The 17,919-nt window shown below is 39.5% G+C and overlaps 1 protein-coding gene across 4 annotated transcripts in view; it reads left to right on the top strand.

Moving 5' to 3' along the window:
* Nucleotides 1-284: 284 nt before the first annotated feature.
* CFAP43 (cilia and flagella associated protein 43) overlaps nt 285-17,919 on the top strand; it is a 109,496-nt gene continuing 91,861 nt past the window's right edge. For all 4 annotated transcript variants that reach the window (XM_049856118.1, XM_049856119.1, XM_049856117.1 and 1 more), the window contains exons 1-5: nt 285-459; nt 1,716-1,969; nt 6,066-6,162; nt 12,512-12,679; nt 15,139-15,289. In XM_049856118.1, the coding sequence (XP_049712075.1) occupies nt 395-459; nt 1,716-1,969; nt 6,066-6,162; nt 12,512-12,679; nt 15,139-15,289 (735 nt within the window). In that variant the 5' untranslated portion in view covers nt 285-394. The remainder of the gene's footprint in view (nt 460-1,715; nt 1,970-6,065; nt 6,163-12,511; nt 12,680-15,138; nt 15,290-17,919) is intronic.

Here is a 17,919-nt window from a genome sequence, read left to right as displayed (position 1 = left end):
AATATCAGCTATTATTAATATTTATTGTAAGTATTAGCCAGGGGCTGGGCCACACCGCACTCAACCTGGAGAGTCACGCTCCGAGACTAGCCAGCCCAGCAGCTCGCTGCCATCTCCCACAACTCCCTTGTTCGGGTAGGGCCCGCCCCTCGCTTCCCTCGCCTCTTGCCATTGGTCGAGACTCGGAAGCCCTTCCACCAATCCACTTGCCTAGGGAGGAAGCAGGCTGAAAGGGCAGAGCCAATGGGCGTGGGGGTTACGGTCTCTTGGATACGAGAGTAAACAGAGGACGACTCGCTAGCCCGGGGGCCTGGGGGCAGCGAAGTAACGGTGGCAGCCCGGAGACAAGGTCCGGTGTTTGCTACCGGTGGCCCGGCTGAGAGTAGCGCGGGCCATGGTGCAGGGCCGGGAGCGAGAGGACTCCCACCAAGTCTCCGGCAGCCCGTCCCTGTTCGTGAGGTGTGGTGTCCACGGTCCCGCGACTGACTTCGGTCTTGCTGGGAAACTCCTCCTGACCTGCACCCTCTCCTTACCGTCTTCTTCCTCCCGTTCCTTAGAACTGCTCTTCCCCGTTACTTCGACCTCTTCTCCGACACCTCCCAAAACCCCTTCCCGCAGACTCCTTGCCTGTGGTCTCTTCTCTCCTGTTCCCCAACCCTATTAGTCAGAGCCCCTGTCCCCAGTTGTTCTCATCCCTCGTTTTTCTGCGACTCCGACCCCTGCTTGCTTACTCAGTATTCCTCTCCGTTCACCTCCATTTCTGCACCTTCCTTCTGCTCAGTATTCCCTTCAGTGATCCGTTTTCCCTGACTTTTTCTAAACACTTCCCATATCCCAGTGACGGCCCCCGTTCTATCCCTGCGGTTTCCGCCTTCAGTGATTTTCCCCAAAGTTAGGACTGTCAGTTTCTTTCTTCTAACTCCCATCTGTTAGCTTTGGATTTATTTGCATTTGAAGGGGCCCTTGAAAAGCATAAAGCGTTGCATAGATATAAGATGTTATTTCTTTCCACCATCTTCAAGTATAGCTTTAGTATTTATATAAAAGTAGAATCTTCCCTCATCTCAGACTCTACTTCTTTCTAGCATACACACTGCACACACTCCTTACTTAAAAACGTGTTTCTTTTGTGTTCTAACCGCTCTTTTCTTTCATGTCGACTTGGTTCTTTTTATTTTCTGCATATATCTGTCTTTTTATACCTAAAATACAGCTACACATTCTTTATTTTAAAAGGAAGCAATTTTCTTACAACTACAAAGCATGCTGTCACACTTAAAACTTTTTTTAACTTTATTTTTAAAATCAAAACTCATCATGAAAGAACAGTCCAGGATGTGCCCTGTTTTCAATTAGGATCAAGCTCTCTTCTCTATGTTTTTTCACTTTTTCTCCAAGTGTACCTGACCCCAGCAATCTTTCTAAGACTTTCTCAGGCTTGCATTAGTAAAAAAAATTCTCTGAAGAAGGCTCTTGAGGCCATGGAACTTTACATCTACATTTAAACATCTAAAGTTTGTGGACTAAAACTGATCTCACAGCCAGAACTATATATTCTTTTTTTTCTTAGAAATTGTTTTGGGCAGAAAGGGGGCAAAAATGGAGTAAATGTGTTTCATAGACTTTGATGACTTTTTGCTTGCTTTGTTAAAGAGAGAGAGAGAAAGTATTTGAAATGTATTATACTGATGGTGACATATTTTTTTTCCCCAAAGATGGGTGCAAGGATTTCCTAAGCAGAATGTTCAATTTGTCAACAATGAAACCATTTGCTACCCTTCTGGGAATTACATAATATTTATTAATATTAAAACCAAGGAAAAGACGGTACTCCAGTGTGTGAGTGGAATTGTGGGCATCGTGGCAACTAACATACCCTGTGAAGTTGTGGCTTTTTCAGATCGGAGGCTAAAACCCCTCATCTACATATACAACTTCCCTGGAATGACTAGAAGGACCAAACTAAAAGGTATCCTGCTGGACCTTTTCCTGTGCCATAACTCAAGGATTTTGTTCTAAGATGTAACCAAATCTAGTTCTTATAAATGCTTTTTTTTTTAAATACATGTTTTAAAGAAGTAACCAAGATGATCACTGAGGATTTAATTAAGTGGGCTAGAGCCTTACTACTCAACAGGTGCTCTGCTTATCAAAAAATTAGAGTCTTGATGGCACAGTGGTTAAGAGGTTAGCTACTAAATGAAAAGGTTAGCAGTTCAGATCCATCAGCCCTTCCTTGGAATCCCTACGGGGCAGTTCTACTCTGTCCTATAAGGTCACTGTGAATTGGATTCGACTCAACTGGCAACAGGTTTGGTTTGGTTTTACAAAAAAAAAATTGGCACCACCTGAAACTTGTTAGAAATGCAGCGTCTAAGTCTTAACCCACATCTACTGAATCAGAATCTGTATTTTGACAAGATTCCTAGGTGATTGATTGCACATTAAACTGTGAGAACTCCTGGGCTAGAAGACTGTATTAAAGCACTAAATTCAGTTTGAATCCCTTTTCTCAAAACAATGTTTTTTTTCCTTTTTAATGATTTATTGAAAATCTAGGTAAGTTGATGTTTATATAACTTCTAAAAACAAACCTCTGAGCCTCAGTTTCCTCATCCATAAAAAGGGAATATTGGTAGTACTTAATGTTAGCCCTGTGATGGTAAATGAAAAAAAAAAAAAAACCTATAAAGCACAACTATTAGAACCTCTAACAGTTTCCTCACTTAGCACATCCATGGGCAGAACGTTCAGGAGAGCTCAAGGCTGGTCTGTAGAACTGTCTATAGCCTTAGGGGTCAAGTGAGTGTTTGAAGACAAGCCAGGGAACTTCACTATAATTTACAAATGTTACAACATTTTATTTGTGGCGAAATTCATCTATATTCTCAACAGATTAAAACAACTTTTAAAACCATAACCCATTCAGATGTGGGGAACCTTCTGTGCAGACTATAACTACCCATCATCTTTAAAATTTCCCCTCCTTGGTTATTTGATTTTAGCCCTGTCCAAGCAATTGAAAGTGAATTCAAACCAGAAATCAACATTCATATTGAATAATGAAACCCTAAAGGCATTCACAATAAAATTAGGAATAAGTCATCAATTATACCTGTTATTACCACTATTATTTAATGCCAACAAAATATGAAAGTGAAAAAAAAATAGCTGTGGGAAAGAAGATGAAATCATGGATAATGTGATAGTCTACCTAGAAAATTCAAGTAAAGTACAAAAAAAAAAAAAAAAGAACCTATTAGAACTAATGGAAACCCTGTGGCATAGTGGTTAAGTGCTACACCTGCTAACCAAAAGATGGGCAGTTCGAATTCATCAGGCGTTCCTTGGAAACTCTATGTGGCAGTTCTGCTCTGTCCTATAGGGGCACTATGAGCCGGAATAGACTCAATGGCAATGGGTTAGTAGGACTAATAAGAGAATGCTTAGTAAGATGATGGTTTCAAAATAAATACCCACACGATCAGGAGATTCAAATATTTAGAAATTACCCAAAGGAGAAATGTGAATGACCTAGACGAAGAAAACAAAAATCACTGATTTAAAAGATTTAAATATGTAGAAACATATTCCTGGATGGGAAGTCTGGTAATTATATATTTCTGATATTCTTCACAGGAAGTATCCATCAGTTTATCATATGTTGTAGAGAGCAAGGAGTACTTAAATGAAATGATTCCAGAATTCATCTGGAAGAACAGTTGAAAATGAAAGCAATTGTAAAAGAAATGATGGCGGGGAAAGGACCTTTTTAACACTATGGTGGTACAATAACTAAGAGTGAGACATTGGTGCAGGGGTCATAAGATGAGTGGAAAAGTTGAAGAAGACTGGGAACAAAATCTAGAATATATAAAAATTTAGTACATGATGAAAGAATCCCCCACCTACAAAAAAAGTCAGGAGGGTATGGATTATTCAACAATGGTATTAGGAAAATTGACTGTTTGAACAAAAACATCAAGTTATATACTCGTGTTACTCTGTATATTAAAACATATATCCGGTGAAAATAAGAGTTAAATATGAACAGCAAAACCAGTTAAAAAATAGAAGAAAATATGGTAGAATGTTGAACTGATTGTAGGAGGGGAAGAACTTTGCAAGCACACAAGGGAAGAAATTAAAAATTAAAAGATTGGTTCTATAAAAATTTAAAACTTATGAACATCAAAAAAAGCATTGAAAATTAAAAGGCAAATAATAAGCCAGGGAAAATATTTGGAACAAATATGATGATCAAATATTTTCAGGGCACTTAGGAAGCAATAAGAAAAAAGACATCGATCCCGTTAAAACAATGGAAAAGAGACTTGCCCGGAGAACTCACAAAGCTACAAATGACCAAAAACATAAAAAATAGTTCCATCTCAATATTAACAGCAACAATGCATGCGATTTAAACCGCGATGCTATTTTCCTACCCATCAAGGTAACAGGTCTTTTAAAGATCATAATTCCTAGGCAGAGTGCAGTGAAATTGGTGGCACTCTTTTTTTTGCCGAAGATGGGAGTATAAATTCATACAGTCTTTCTGCAAAGTAAAATATTGGTTGTATTTGACCCAGTAAGCCCACTTCTAGAACTAGAATTCAACCCTAAGGAAATAATCAGAAATACAGTCAAAGACTTGTGTGCTAAGGAGTTAAATACAGTGTCACTTATAATAGCAAAAGGGGAACAACCTCCATCTCTAGTAATATGAATACGTTTAAATAAGTTAAAGCAACCCATGAGGGGGTATTATGTAAACATTAAAATTAAGTTTTGAGAAGTTATAAAGAGGAAGATAAAATGCTGAATATACAGTAAACAAAAAACAATAGAATGTGATACTATGTATAATATTCAAATTCTATTTTAAAAATTGATTTATGTATAATATCGAATCCATGATTACCTATAAAAACAAAGCTATATTTAAAGAAAACATATGCATATGTATTTTTACAAGAACACAGAAGAAAATGCCATAAAGAAATGTAGCAAATTTGATAGTGAAATTACAGAGGCTATATTTTTCTTCTTGTGCTTTAAAAAATTTTTTTTCAAAAACCATGTATTTTTTTTAATTTAAAAGAAGTTTAAAGCAAATAATATGAAATTAATAATCTTCAATTATGGAGAGAAATATCAGTATATTCAGAATAGAAAATCATTCTTTTAAGGCCTCTATCCCAAAGAAAAACATTCATTTTTCCACTGAATGCTAAATAAATACACATTAACTTTTTTGTTGACTGTACTGAATAAATTTGACAAATGACAGAAAGTCATGTTTTAGGGTTATAATATGGTCAGTTATAGTAAGAAGCGTAAAAAGCAGGAAATAGACATTAAAAAGACACCAACCAAGCAACAAAGACACAAATAAAGAACAGATGTCAGAGAAGGTAAAAGAATAATACTGAGGAAAAGCAGATACAAGGAGAGGAAAAATCAGAGCCCCATATACAGGGAAACACAGGCGGACACTTCCCTATTTTAGCATCCCGCGGTGTGCGCCTTAAATATGTTGTTGCTGGGACTTTTAAAGTCAGGTTGCATTTCCTCAACTGTAGGCATAAATGGGAAAAGACCTTTCTGCAGTTGTTCCAAGAGCTTGAAGATACTAAGCTTAAGGCCACATAAGTCTTAAGGTATAGAGAGATAAGTGGATATGGTAGAATTATTGTGATTCAAAGTATTTAAGGTTGCTTGAGTACCTTTTGTAATTACAATGTTTTTTATATTTATGGAATATTTCATGGCTCTTGGGTCATTAAAATCATGCTGAGACATACATGACACAGTGTACTACAGTTCTAAATTGAAGTCTAGAAATGGTAACCTAGTGGTTTTCATTTACTATCTTTTAAAAATTGACCTGAATGTTGCTCTTAGCTTCCTGTTTATAGTCTTAGGAAGCAGCCAGGAGATCTCTCATTCCAGGAGCTAAATCCTTTTGAATTCTGTGAAAATGATTAGAAAAGGGAAGTAAACTATAAGGCTTTAGTTAATGGGAACATGATAATGAAGTCCTTCTAATGGATTTTATGTTTTAGGCAATATTCTTCTGGACTACACTTTACTTACCTTCAGTCACTGTGGCACGTACCTGGCAAGTTACTCCACTCTCCCAGAATATGAACTGGCCCTCTGGTAAGTTGTAGCATCCCAGCCAAACTCCCTTCACTGGGCTACACTTTAATCTTATCCTTCTGGATTTTATCAAAGGAAATATACATGAAAAACATGGAAAAAGAAAAGGGAAGGAATAGAAATCCTAATCCCAAGATTTCATATAGTTGCTATGACTAGGCATAAAATTTGGCAGCCAGGGGAAAAAATATATAACAGCTAAATAATTGCTTTTTTTCTGTTTTTATTAATGTGTTGTAATATTTCCTGTGCCAGGTGAAGAATACATTTATAAATGCGTTAAGTTTCATCTTTTTAAAAATAAATGGTACCTTTGAATGAATTGTTTGCCTGCTTTCCACAAATGCTGAAATCAAATTGAATTACATTTCTAAAGTCTTTATAGCCCAGTTTAAAATACAGTGAAACCTGTGAAAGCCAGAACTCAACGGAACTGCCTTGTTTTTCCAGGTCTCACAAGTTTTCCGCCTTTGACAGGGTGTAGTTTTGCCACTTTTCTATTGCTTGTTTTAGTGGAAAATATTTAACTTTCCTTCTCTGACAGATTTCTGCCTTACACAGGTTCTGGGTTTCCCAGGTTTTACTGTAATTGTTTTTAAAACCCAACTTATAGCTGTTGGGTTGATTATAACTCATAGCAACCCCATAGGACAGAGCAGAACTGCCCTATAGGGTTTCCAAGGCTGTAAATCTTTACAGAGCCAGACAGTCACATCTTTTTCTCACAGAGTGGCTGGTGGGTTAGAACTGCCGACCTTTCAGTTAGCGGCCAAGCACTTTAATCACTGTGCCACCAGACTTCCTTGTAATTTTTTTTTAGAGACATTAAAAAGATTATATGTTCCGCTGCATAGGAAATACCTGTGGATAAGACTCATCTCTGGTCTTTGCTGGCTGTTTCAGCTGCATGCCTTCTTCCTCTCAAAAAGTCCTTCCGGAGGAAATGTGTCTTAGTAAGGGGACGTACAAAACGTCCCAGGAATGACTGAGGATATGCCTTACACATCAGAATTTCTTACACAAAAATGTAAAAATCTAGATTCAGATTAGTTTGTGCAGTTTTTTTTTTAAGCTTCCTTGAGGTACAGTTAACATAGAATAAACTCCTCATACATGAAGAATACGCTTTGATACGTTTTAACTTATGTGTACACCTGTGAAACCATCACCACAATCAAGATAATAAACGTATCTGTCGCCCCCAAAGTTTTCTTGTGCCCATTTGAGTCCCTTCTTACTGCCTTTTGCCACCCATGCCCTCACCCTCGCCCCACTGGTCCCAGGCAGCCGTTGATCTGCTTTCAGGCCCTCTGGATTAGTTTGTGTTTTTTAGAATTTCATGTAAATGGAGTCACACAGTGTGTGCCCTTTTCTGTCTGGTTTATTCCCTGCAGCATACTAAGTTCGAGATTTACTTATGCTGTTGTGTCTATCACTTGTTCATTCCTTTCTATTCCGTGGTATTATGGATAGACCAGTTGGCTTATTCATTACCTGCTTACGGACATTTGCATTTTTTTTTAATCTACCTTCCCATTTGTCATGAGAATGAACGTGGAAGAAATCAGGAGTGTTAGAAGGTGTGGGCCTTGGGAAAGTTTTTGTTAATATCTCGTCAATTGTGCTGAAGCTTGTCCAGGAGGCAGAAAATACAATAGCATGCTGCTGGGGAAAGAAGACAAGCAAGTAATAGGTTCTGAGAGTTCCTCCAGCCAAAGATTCCACTTGTCATTCAGAAGTGCAGGCTGTGAAGATTAAAAATGGCGGCATAGTGGAAAGAATGCAGACTTTTTAGTGTAACGGATCTAGGCCTGAATCCTGGCTCCAGGAATTACCAGCTGTATGGCCTTGGAGAGTTTGGACCTCAGCTTCCTGCTCTGTACAGTGTGCATGACAGTGTTTTCCTAAATACGGCTTTTCTAAGAATTCACTGAGTAAAAGTATGCCTAATACCTAACAGTGCCTGTTACATGATAGTTCTTTAAGTCAAAGGTTCAAAGTTAATGATCTTTAGGCTAATTCTGGGCCACAGATGTGTTTTGTATGGCCACTGAATATTTTTTTTACCAAACCAAAACCCGTTTCTGTCGAGCCAATTCCTACTCATAGCAACCCAATAGAACAAAGTAGAACTGCCCCACAGGGTTTCCAAGGAACACCTGGGGGATTGAAACTGCTGGCCTTTTGGTTAGCAGCTGTAGCACTTAACCACTATACCAACAGGGTTTCCAATATTTTTTTAATTGGGGGAAATTTGGAGGACTATTTATCTGTCAGGTTCCTCTCAAACACAGGCAACACTGGGCCTGCGTTCCCACATGGCGACAGTCTGCTGTGGCCCGGTGGTGGCTACTCACTTTAGATGCCTACAGTGACTACCGCCATCTTGAGCAGATTGGTAAACTATGACCCACAGGTCCAGTCTAGCCCACTGCTTGTTTTTGTAAATAAAGTTTTCTTGGAACATAGCGGTACTCATTTGTTTACATACTGTGTATTGCTGCTTTCACACTACACAGCCGGAAGACCATACAGTCTGCAAAACTAAAAATATTTACAATATAACCCTTTATAGAAAGCATTTGCCAACCCCTGACCTAGAGTCCTACATTCAGGAAATTGTGTTCATTTACATTAACTTCCTGGCCCCTAGAAGCATTTGAGTTTGCTCAGTGGATTTAATTCATGCTGCCAATTTTTATCCTCTACTAGGTGCTCTGGTAGCACAGTGGTTAAGAGCTCAGCTGCTAGCAAAAAGGTCAGCCGTTTGAATCCACTAGCCACTCCTTGGAAACCCAATGGGACAGTTCTACTCTGTCCTATAGGGTTGCTATGAATTGAAATTGGCTCGACAGCAATGGGTTATTAGGTGCTGGATATAAAATGTACCACTTCTCAGGTAACTAACTTACAGTCTAGTGTGGGAAGTCTGAGACTTCTATGGGGGGCATTTTTGATAGGCTGAGCTAGAACTGAGACTAAGGGTGGACAGTATATCCTCCCCACCCCATGCCTCCACCCATGTTTGTTTGCTTCTCTTAGTATTCATGGCCACTTTGATTTGGGAAGTTTGGGTTAGTGAAAAGACAAGGGGGCAGGGGTGAGGGAAGCAGAGGAGGGCAGGGAGATGGGTTGGCACCTGTTCCTCATCCAGTACCCTCAATGGGTTTTGCACTGCTGTGAGAAGGACCAGAAACTACTGTCCTGTAAGGAGATCCTCTGTGATGCCTTGACACAGGCAGAGGTCCTCTGGGACCCCATGAACCAGCATGAACAGAGCTCAGAAGCAGACCCTCCGCTGGGCCTCTGGTCTGGCACCTGAGGTTTTGGAAGCTTTGGGAGAAGCCCTGATGGCACCATTGGGTTCTTGATATACAATGTCTCATGATGGGGGCCAACAGGATGAGGCTTCACCAAGGGGCCTTGCAGGGAGTGGACCTAGACAAGAGGGAGCTGGCAGAAGGGTGCCTCTGGGCCTGGGGGAGGCAGCCCCTCCAGGCACAGCTCCCAGCAATAACTCAGTTTTTTTTTTTTTCATTCAAAGGAGGTGAACTTCTGGAGGTCAGATCAGCAGGGGCTCAAGTGTGATGATTTGACCCTGAAAGTAAATGTGTCCAAGGGAACTTTACCTTTCTTTACTATTATATTCCAATTTTTGAGGAAGAACAGAATGGATCGATATACCTGTGTAATTAAAAACAGTAATCGTAAAAAAAATTTTTTTAAGTGAGGGAAGAGTGATCTCATGTTTGTAGTTCCAGGCTGGTGAGGTCTGGGACATCTGGGTCTTATGTACCTACACACAGCATAAGGCTGGCTAATGTCAAATCGCTACCTCTATCACTTCCATCGGAGCCCTGATGGTATAGTGGTTAAGTGCTATGGCTGCTAACCAAAAAGTTGGCAGTTCAAATCCACCAGCTGCTCCTTGAAAACCCAATGAGGCAGTTCTACTCTGTCCTACAGGGCCACAATGAGTTGGAATTGACATCAATGGTTTTGTTTAATCACTTCCATCAGAGAGGCACGTATTGAAATTTACAATGGTTACCACATTTAATCCGCATGAAAATATCATGAGCCATCAGTCACAGTCCTCATCTTAAAGAAAGAAACTGGAGCTCAGAGAGCTTAAATGCTAAAGCAGGATTTTCAAACAAATAGGTTGTGAGCACCCAGAGAAGTTTTTAGATAACTCCTTAATGAGGGAACCAGGAGGAAGACAAAAGAATCTGGCTGTTGAGTGCTTAAGCGCACACACACACAACTAGAAAAAGATATGGCTAAACAAAATCGCTGGGTTGGATACAAGAATGGTTAACTTTCCAAATTATAACACCTTAAACTTAGAACTAAGTTTTCAACAGGCAATACCATCTTAGCATTGTATCAATTCTAGAATTAAACTCTGCCCAGTAAAATAATGCTGCCTTAAAGTCAGATATACTGGGAAAACAAAGTTATATTCCTTAGATACAGGTCAAAGCAAGGTACGACGTTCCTTTTTTGTTCTAGGAGGCTTGTTGGAAAATGCTTCAGCATATCAGAAGTCAAGCCAATACACTTTTTCTTTTCTCCAAGTTTGAATAAGTTATTCCTTTCACATAAGGTACTTGCCTAAAGTTATGGAGTTGGTAAGTGACTATGTTGGGATTTAAACCCAGATGGACCTGAGCTCTCAACTACTGTATTTTATGGCTTCCAGGGATCTGAAACACAATGGGAGCAGATATTAAGGGCACCTCACCTAGTCTGAGGAAACCCTGGTGGCCTAGTGGTTAAGTTCAAATCCTCCAGATGCTCCTTGAAAACTCTGGGGGACAGTTCTACTCTGTTCTGTAGGGTCGCTATGAGTCGAAATCAGCTCTGCAGCACTGGGTTTGGTTTGGATTTTGTTGCATCTAGTCTGAGGAAACCTTAATGGCATAGTGGTTAAGAGCTATGGCTGCTAACGAAGAGGTCGGCAGTTCGAATCCACTAGGCACTACTTGGAAACTCTGTGGGGCAGTTCTACTCTGTCCTATAGGGCTACTATGAATCAGAATCAACTCGACGGCAGCGGGTTTGGAATGGTTTATGTAGTCTGAGGTTGATGTGGGGGTGGTCAGAGAAGGCTTCCTGGAGGGGATGTTGATACCTAAAGGATGAGTAGGAACTATCTAGGATCGGTGGTTGTTCTGAGGTTTCCAGCTGGGGTGGTAACCATGAATCCATAGTACTTATAAACAATACACACAGTCCTGTGATTTCGTTCCTGTAGCTCCAGCAGCCCAGGCTTTCAGTATCCATCCAGAAACCCATTGCCATCAAGTCGATTCCAACTCTGAGTGACTGTATAGGACAGGGTAGAACTGCCCCATACAGTTTCCAAGGAACGCCCGGTGGATTTGAACTGCCGACCTTTTGGTTAGCAGCCATAACTCTTAACCACTACAGTACCAGGGTTTCCCATCTATCCAGAGTTGGTGGTTTTTGCCAGCCATCTGAGGCAGAAAGTTAAAGGATCAAGAGAACCGAAGATACCAGCAAGAAAATGGTTGATACGGTGGACAGTGGCATTTGTGATGGTGATGGAAGGAAGTAAGAGTAGGAGGGAGCCAAAAGAAGCTCAATAAATATTAGTTCCAGTTTCCTAATCACAGCTATGAATGGAGTTCTGGCTCCTTGTATGAGGGGATAGAGCACTTTTTTCCCTCCCTTTCATTTCATCTGTCAAATGACTTTGCACATGGTAGGGTTTTGGTTTATTCTCTTAAATGGGTAAATGAATCCATTTCAAAGTACTAATACTTTTATTTTTAAAACTAGGGAATGTTTCATTGGCTTCGATGGGTACAGTATACCCAGATCCATATGAAGTACTCAGGTATAGGACTTAAGAGATTTAGACACCTACATTTATTTTTTCAGCAAATAAAATGATATATTCCGTTTTCTTGGTTAAGATATTTTTATCTAGGATAAAATAGCTTTTGTAATACATGAGAGAGGAACACTTAAGAACATTCATCGTGAAAGGCTGACTCATTAGGGGGAGAGTAAGTGGGAGTATGGAGTAAGGTGTATATAAGCTTATATGTGACAGACTGATTTGATTTGTAAACGTTCACTTAAAGCTCAATAAAAATTATTAAAAAAAAGAAAATACATCGTTATTATGCTTTCTTAAAAGGGTACAGTATAATTATATGCATAATTATTCATAAATTGGACATTAATACCATAGATTTTGTGATGCATATCATACATTAAGTCCCAATTTATGTCAATTGTTTCCAAATAATTAATGTTCTTAAGATACGAAACTCAAATTCAATTATTTTTTCATCAAACACTATTTTCTTTTAAGGAATTGGGAATCCCATGTCATTTTGTGCAAGAAGTCACAGCCTGGTGTGGATGTGAGCCAGATGACTTTTAACCCCATGAACTGGCACCAGCTATGTTTGTCAAGTTCAAATGCAGTGACCGTGTGGAACATTGAAAGAAGTAACCAGGAACATTACCTCAAACCAAAGTAAGAAGCTTTCTTACTACACAGCAACAAAATGATAATCTTCATTTGCATTGTATGTAATGTCATTGGGCCTATCTGATGAATTAAGTGGCTTTATACACACATACTTAAAGTTATAACATCTTTCTATTTATATAATTAACTTGAAGTGCTTGTTTGCCTTTTGAAAGGGTTCTTTATTTTATAACCTGATTTCCCAATGAGTTTCTTTAAATATCAAGCCCTTCTAGAGCTTTTTGTCAACATGGTTTAATTTTCCAATATTTGATTTGCTCTTACTATTTCGAAATTGCACACATTATACCTTCAGCCACATTATCTAAAAACAAAGGCGTAGTTGCATGTGGCAGAGGCATAGGAGTTACTGGTTTAAATAGAACTGGGTCAGGGAGAAATTCGATGACCTATGTCGTGGTGATGGTTGATAACAGGTACTTTTGTTGGAAAAGAGTTCAGAGTCTTAAGGTGCCTGAAAAAATGGCTTGGGGGTGGTGTCTGACTTCCTCTAACTTCCCAAGGGGGAGGGAGAATCAAGATCAACGCCCAATGCTGATTCCTGTGAGGCAGAGATCAAACATGCCTCCTCTCTCCACCATCTTTACCAACTCTGATACTAACCATTCTCCCACAGCATTCTCTACTGGGTTTGATAATTCAGTGCAATGGCCACAGAGAACTCACAGACCATACTCACAATTATGGGGTTTCTTAGGGAAGTAACAGTTCCAGTTCAGGCTCAAGAACACTCAGGATACACTTCTTCCATCAGGATAGCCTCTCCCCAGCACGCTTCTCCCTGGCCCTCAGTCTCTGCCCAAAGGCACTCAGCTTTCTCTCTCCATGGGCCTGGAAGCCCAAAAAACACTCTCTCCTTCCTTGGTGTTGGGCTCCTCCTCTCAAGTCTGGAATTAGCTCTCTTTTAAGGCAAAACTGACCAATCCCCTTGGTACCCTATCACACAATCACCTGGGTGGGAGTTACAAGACCATAGTTAGGAAGGCCACACACAAAAGCCATTAATCAACTGCAGTGCCTCTGAGCTAACCATTCTCAGTGTACTCTGTAAAGTAGAAAACTAGAAGAAGTTGCAAATTTACACTCTTGAAATTGCAATTTTTGAAATAATTGCCTCCTTAAGAGAAGTGCAAAGATAGTAAATAAAGTTTTCTAAATGTAAAGCCCTACAAGAAGCACTTCTTTCTCTTCAGTGCCCTTTATGTCTCATTGTCAAGCTTATAAGCACACACTGAAAAGTCAAATTTGTTTCTAATCACATTTGACAGTGCTGTGCCTTTTAATAAAGTGGGTGATGTCTCTATCAGATCCTGGACAGGGCAGGCAAGTAATTTATCTAACCCTTCCCTCTCTTTGCTTACTTTGAATATTCTACACCAGTTCTGAATATTGGGTTATGATTTTTCTGTAAGCAAATGAAGTGGGAGGCAAAATGACCAGATTGTCTAGAATCATAGAGCAAGCAGGATTCTTAAGCACTTAAGCCTTAGATATTTTGAGTAGTAGATAATATTTTTATGTAAACATTTTTCAAAATTATTTGTCATTCATAAAACGTAACAAAACCAGTTCTGAATTTAATACATGAAGCCATGAATTCTCCAATGTTATGGGTTAAAAGCAAATGTACAGTAATTTTGAAAGTGAATTCTTGATATCAGAGGTTATAATGGTAGATAAATACAGCCTACAGATTTTTTTTTAATTTAAATTAGTTGCCAACATTTAAAATCCCAGAGATTTCTCATGGTGTTCTCTTGAAATTTTGGAGCCAGAATTCTCACATGTCAATAAACCCTCTCGCTAGAGCTAAGTGGCAGCTGCCTCCTGTAGGAAGGACAAACACTTCACCATTCGCCATGATCCCCACCTAGCTACCTGTTACCTGCCTGACCCCATCACATTTGAATTTGTAATTCCTGCTCTAGATATTAACTTTGACAATTTTGAAAATCTCTCTGTACTTAATTTATAACTGTGCATTGTCCTTTTATGATATTTTAAAATCTACTATGTGGCTTTTATATAATATATCTGATTATGCATATTATATATATCTTTGGCGTTTATCTGATTTATTATAACATATACATATTTGGCTTTTATCTGGCATGTATTATTACGTGTGTGTGTGTGTGTATATATATATATATAAATAAACAAACAAAAAAAAACTCATTAATGTAGAGTTGATTCTGACTCATCGCAACCCTATAGGACAGGGTAGAATTGCCCTGTAGGGTTTCCAAGGAGTGGCTGGTGGATTCGAACTGCCAGCCTTTTGGTTAGCAGCCGAACTCTTAGCCACCACACCACCAGGGCTCCATACACACACCACACACACACGTATATATCTCCTCACCCTGCTATTTGCCCAGATGCAGTAGTTGCATCAATGATTAGCATTTGTTAATCTCATCACTCTGATGTCTTTTCTTCTATAGGTCAGTAAAACTACCTGCAGAAGATGGGTCCATCGTGGATGAAACAGACATCATTTTCACTCACTCACTGCTCAAGGATCCTATCTACGGACCTGTGCTCCCCCTGTCAGCCATTGCCGGGCTAGTGGGTGAAGAGGCAGAAACTTTCAGGGTAATTACCTGGGACCCCTTCCTGATTGCGTAGTCGTTTGAGGTTTAGGGAGCGTGAACTCATTTAATTCTCATAACCATCCCATGAAACAGGCAGGGTAGAGAGGGTCACTCTGGTTTTTAATACAGATTAGCCGCGGAGACTGTGAGAAATGAAGGCTCTGGAGTTTTGAGTTTTGATGACTGGGAAGATGTTGACACTCTAATGGACACAGGGAACCGAGGCGGAGTTCCATTTTGGCATACTCATACTCAGTTTGGGGTGTTTGGGGGACATCCAGGTAGAGATGATGTGTGGAAACTGGCAAAGCGGACCTGATGTTCAGGTAGAAGAAGGCAAGGCTGGAGACATAGACATTGGAGTCATTCTCAGAGATGGGATTGTGGAAGCTTTAAGAGTGGTTGTGATGAACAGGAGAGAAAGGGTGTTAGTGAAGAGAAGATGGCTAGAGAGAAAACTGACTGCCAAGACTTGGAAGGAGCAAGAAGAGTCTGAGAAGGAACAGTCACAGAAGCAGGAGCAAGTCCAGGAGAGAACAAGGTCGTAGAAAACAATGGGAGAAAGTTTCAGAAGGGAGTGCTTGTCAACAGTTACATACTCATTCATTCAACAGGTATTTATGGAGCTCCTTCTATGTAGCAGATACTGCTTTAGTCAGTGAGGATCACATGGTGACTGACCCAAGCATAATCCCTGCCTCATGGATCTTACGTTCTAGTCAGAGAGACAATGACAACCACAAAAGTAAATGGATGTATTAAATCATTGCAAAATAACAGATAATGATAACAGAATAAATGGGGGCTGAGAGATTAACATAGGCTGGTCAAAGAAGGTCTCTGGGTAGATGACACACTGAGACCTGAAAGACATGTTATGTAACTCATGTTACCAGCAGGGTAAAGAGAATTCCACTCAAAGAATGGCATGTGCAAAGGCCCTGGGGGAAGAAGAGAACCTGGCATGTTTGAGGAACTAAGGAAAGACCTGTGTGGCTTGAGCATGGTGAATAATAGGGAAGTGAGGTGCCGGGTGATGTTCAAGAGGGAGGCAGGGACTAGGGACCAGCACATGCAGGACCTTTGGGGTGAGCTTTAACCTCTTAAACTCACACTTTGCTAATGCTTGTGGTAAAGCTCTAAGCAGAGGATAAAGGCAATAGAGGGTCTCAAGTGTTTTTGACCACTGCAGAGAAATAAGCTATGGTTTTGAAAACTCTTTGTGGCAAGTAAGAGAGGTGTATTCTTTTGGTATCTCCTCTAATGGATGATAGTTATTCAAATTTTTAAATTATGGAAAATGGTTAATTCCTTCCATAGCATGGGCCTTAGCCTTGAAAATGTAACCATACTCAGCCACAATAGGAAAGCAAGGTAAAAATAAATAGATGGGCTGTCCTGTTTTACAACTTGAAAGAATGTTTCTTTGCCTAAAAAAAAAAAAAAATTTGTTGCCACCCAGTCGATTCTGACTCATGATGAACCTGTAGGACGGAGTGGAACTACACCATAGGCTACCAAGGCTGTAAATCTTTATTAAGCAGACTGCCACATCTTTCTCCTGAAGAGTGGCTGGTGAGTTCAAGCCACTGTCCTTTCAGTTAGCAGCTCAGCGCTTAACCACTGTGCCACTAGGGCTCCTTTTTTCTTTGCCTAGGACCTCAAATTTTCGACTATCTCAAATCTTTTTTTTTGTGGCAAATTTCTACAGAAGCCCTCATCTTTCACGTTTTGCACCAACATGATGAACCTACTTTTTTTTTAATACTCCAGTGTGGAATTAACAATTTTTTAAATGCTTGTAATAAACAGACATCTTTATTTTCTAGGACTTTTGCCCTTATTACATTTTAATCTTTTTCTGAAAACAGAAATTTAATGTAGTAGTTTAACATCTCTAAATTTTATAGGGGGTAAAAATAAGGCCATATGCTTTCCATCCAAGTTAGAAATGTCCCAAGCAGTTTACTTTTTTCCATTTTTTAGTTAGATGAAATGATAAAAAAATGGCTAAAATTTTATTAATGTCTGGACAATGAGGGAAAGCACAACCAAAAATAGATCTCAAATGTCTTGATTCTGTTCTTTCCTTTGAATGTCATTTCTTGTGACCTAGGTACCAATGATAAAGAAATCAGTGATGAATTGATCTATATAAGATCCTTGGAGCCCTGGTTGCACAGTGGTTAAGAGCTTGGCTACTAACCAAGAAGTTGGCAGTTCAAATCCACCAGTCGCTCCTTGGAAACCCTATACAGTCGCTATTAGTTGGAATTGACTCAACGGCAATGAGTTTGGTTTTTTGGTTTTATATAAGATCCTTTTAAATCTACAAGTTTACACTTTGACAAAATTATAAAAATTAAATACTCCCATTATCTCTTTTGTAGATAACATTAGAAAATCACATTTTTAAAAAGAACCAAGTCATGTTATGCAACTTATTTAGGGTACATCCCGTAGTAGCATGGGGAAAATCAAAGGCAGATGTTCTCTGGGCAGAAATTTGATCCAAGAAAATGAATTTAATTTTTAGATTTCTTTTTCCACCTACTTCTCTTTTTTAAACAGAAGTTTCAAAATAAGAAGCTCTACATGGGGTTGCCATGAGTCAGAATTGACTTGACGGCA

Source organism: Elephas maximus, chromosome 16 (genome assembly GCF_024166365.1).
Source record: "Elephas maximus indicus isolate mEleMax1 chromosome 16, mEleMax1 primary haplotype, whole genome shotgun sequence".
Taxonomy (NCBI): domain Eukaryota; kingdom Metazoa; phylum Chordata; class Mammalia; order Proboscidea; family Elephantidae; genus Elephas; species Elephas maximus.
This window is presented reverse-complemented; position numbering and strand designations above follow the sequence as displayed.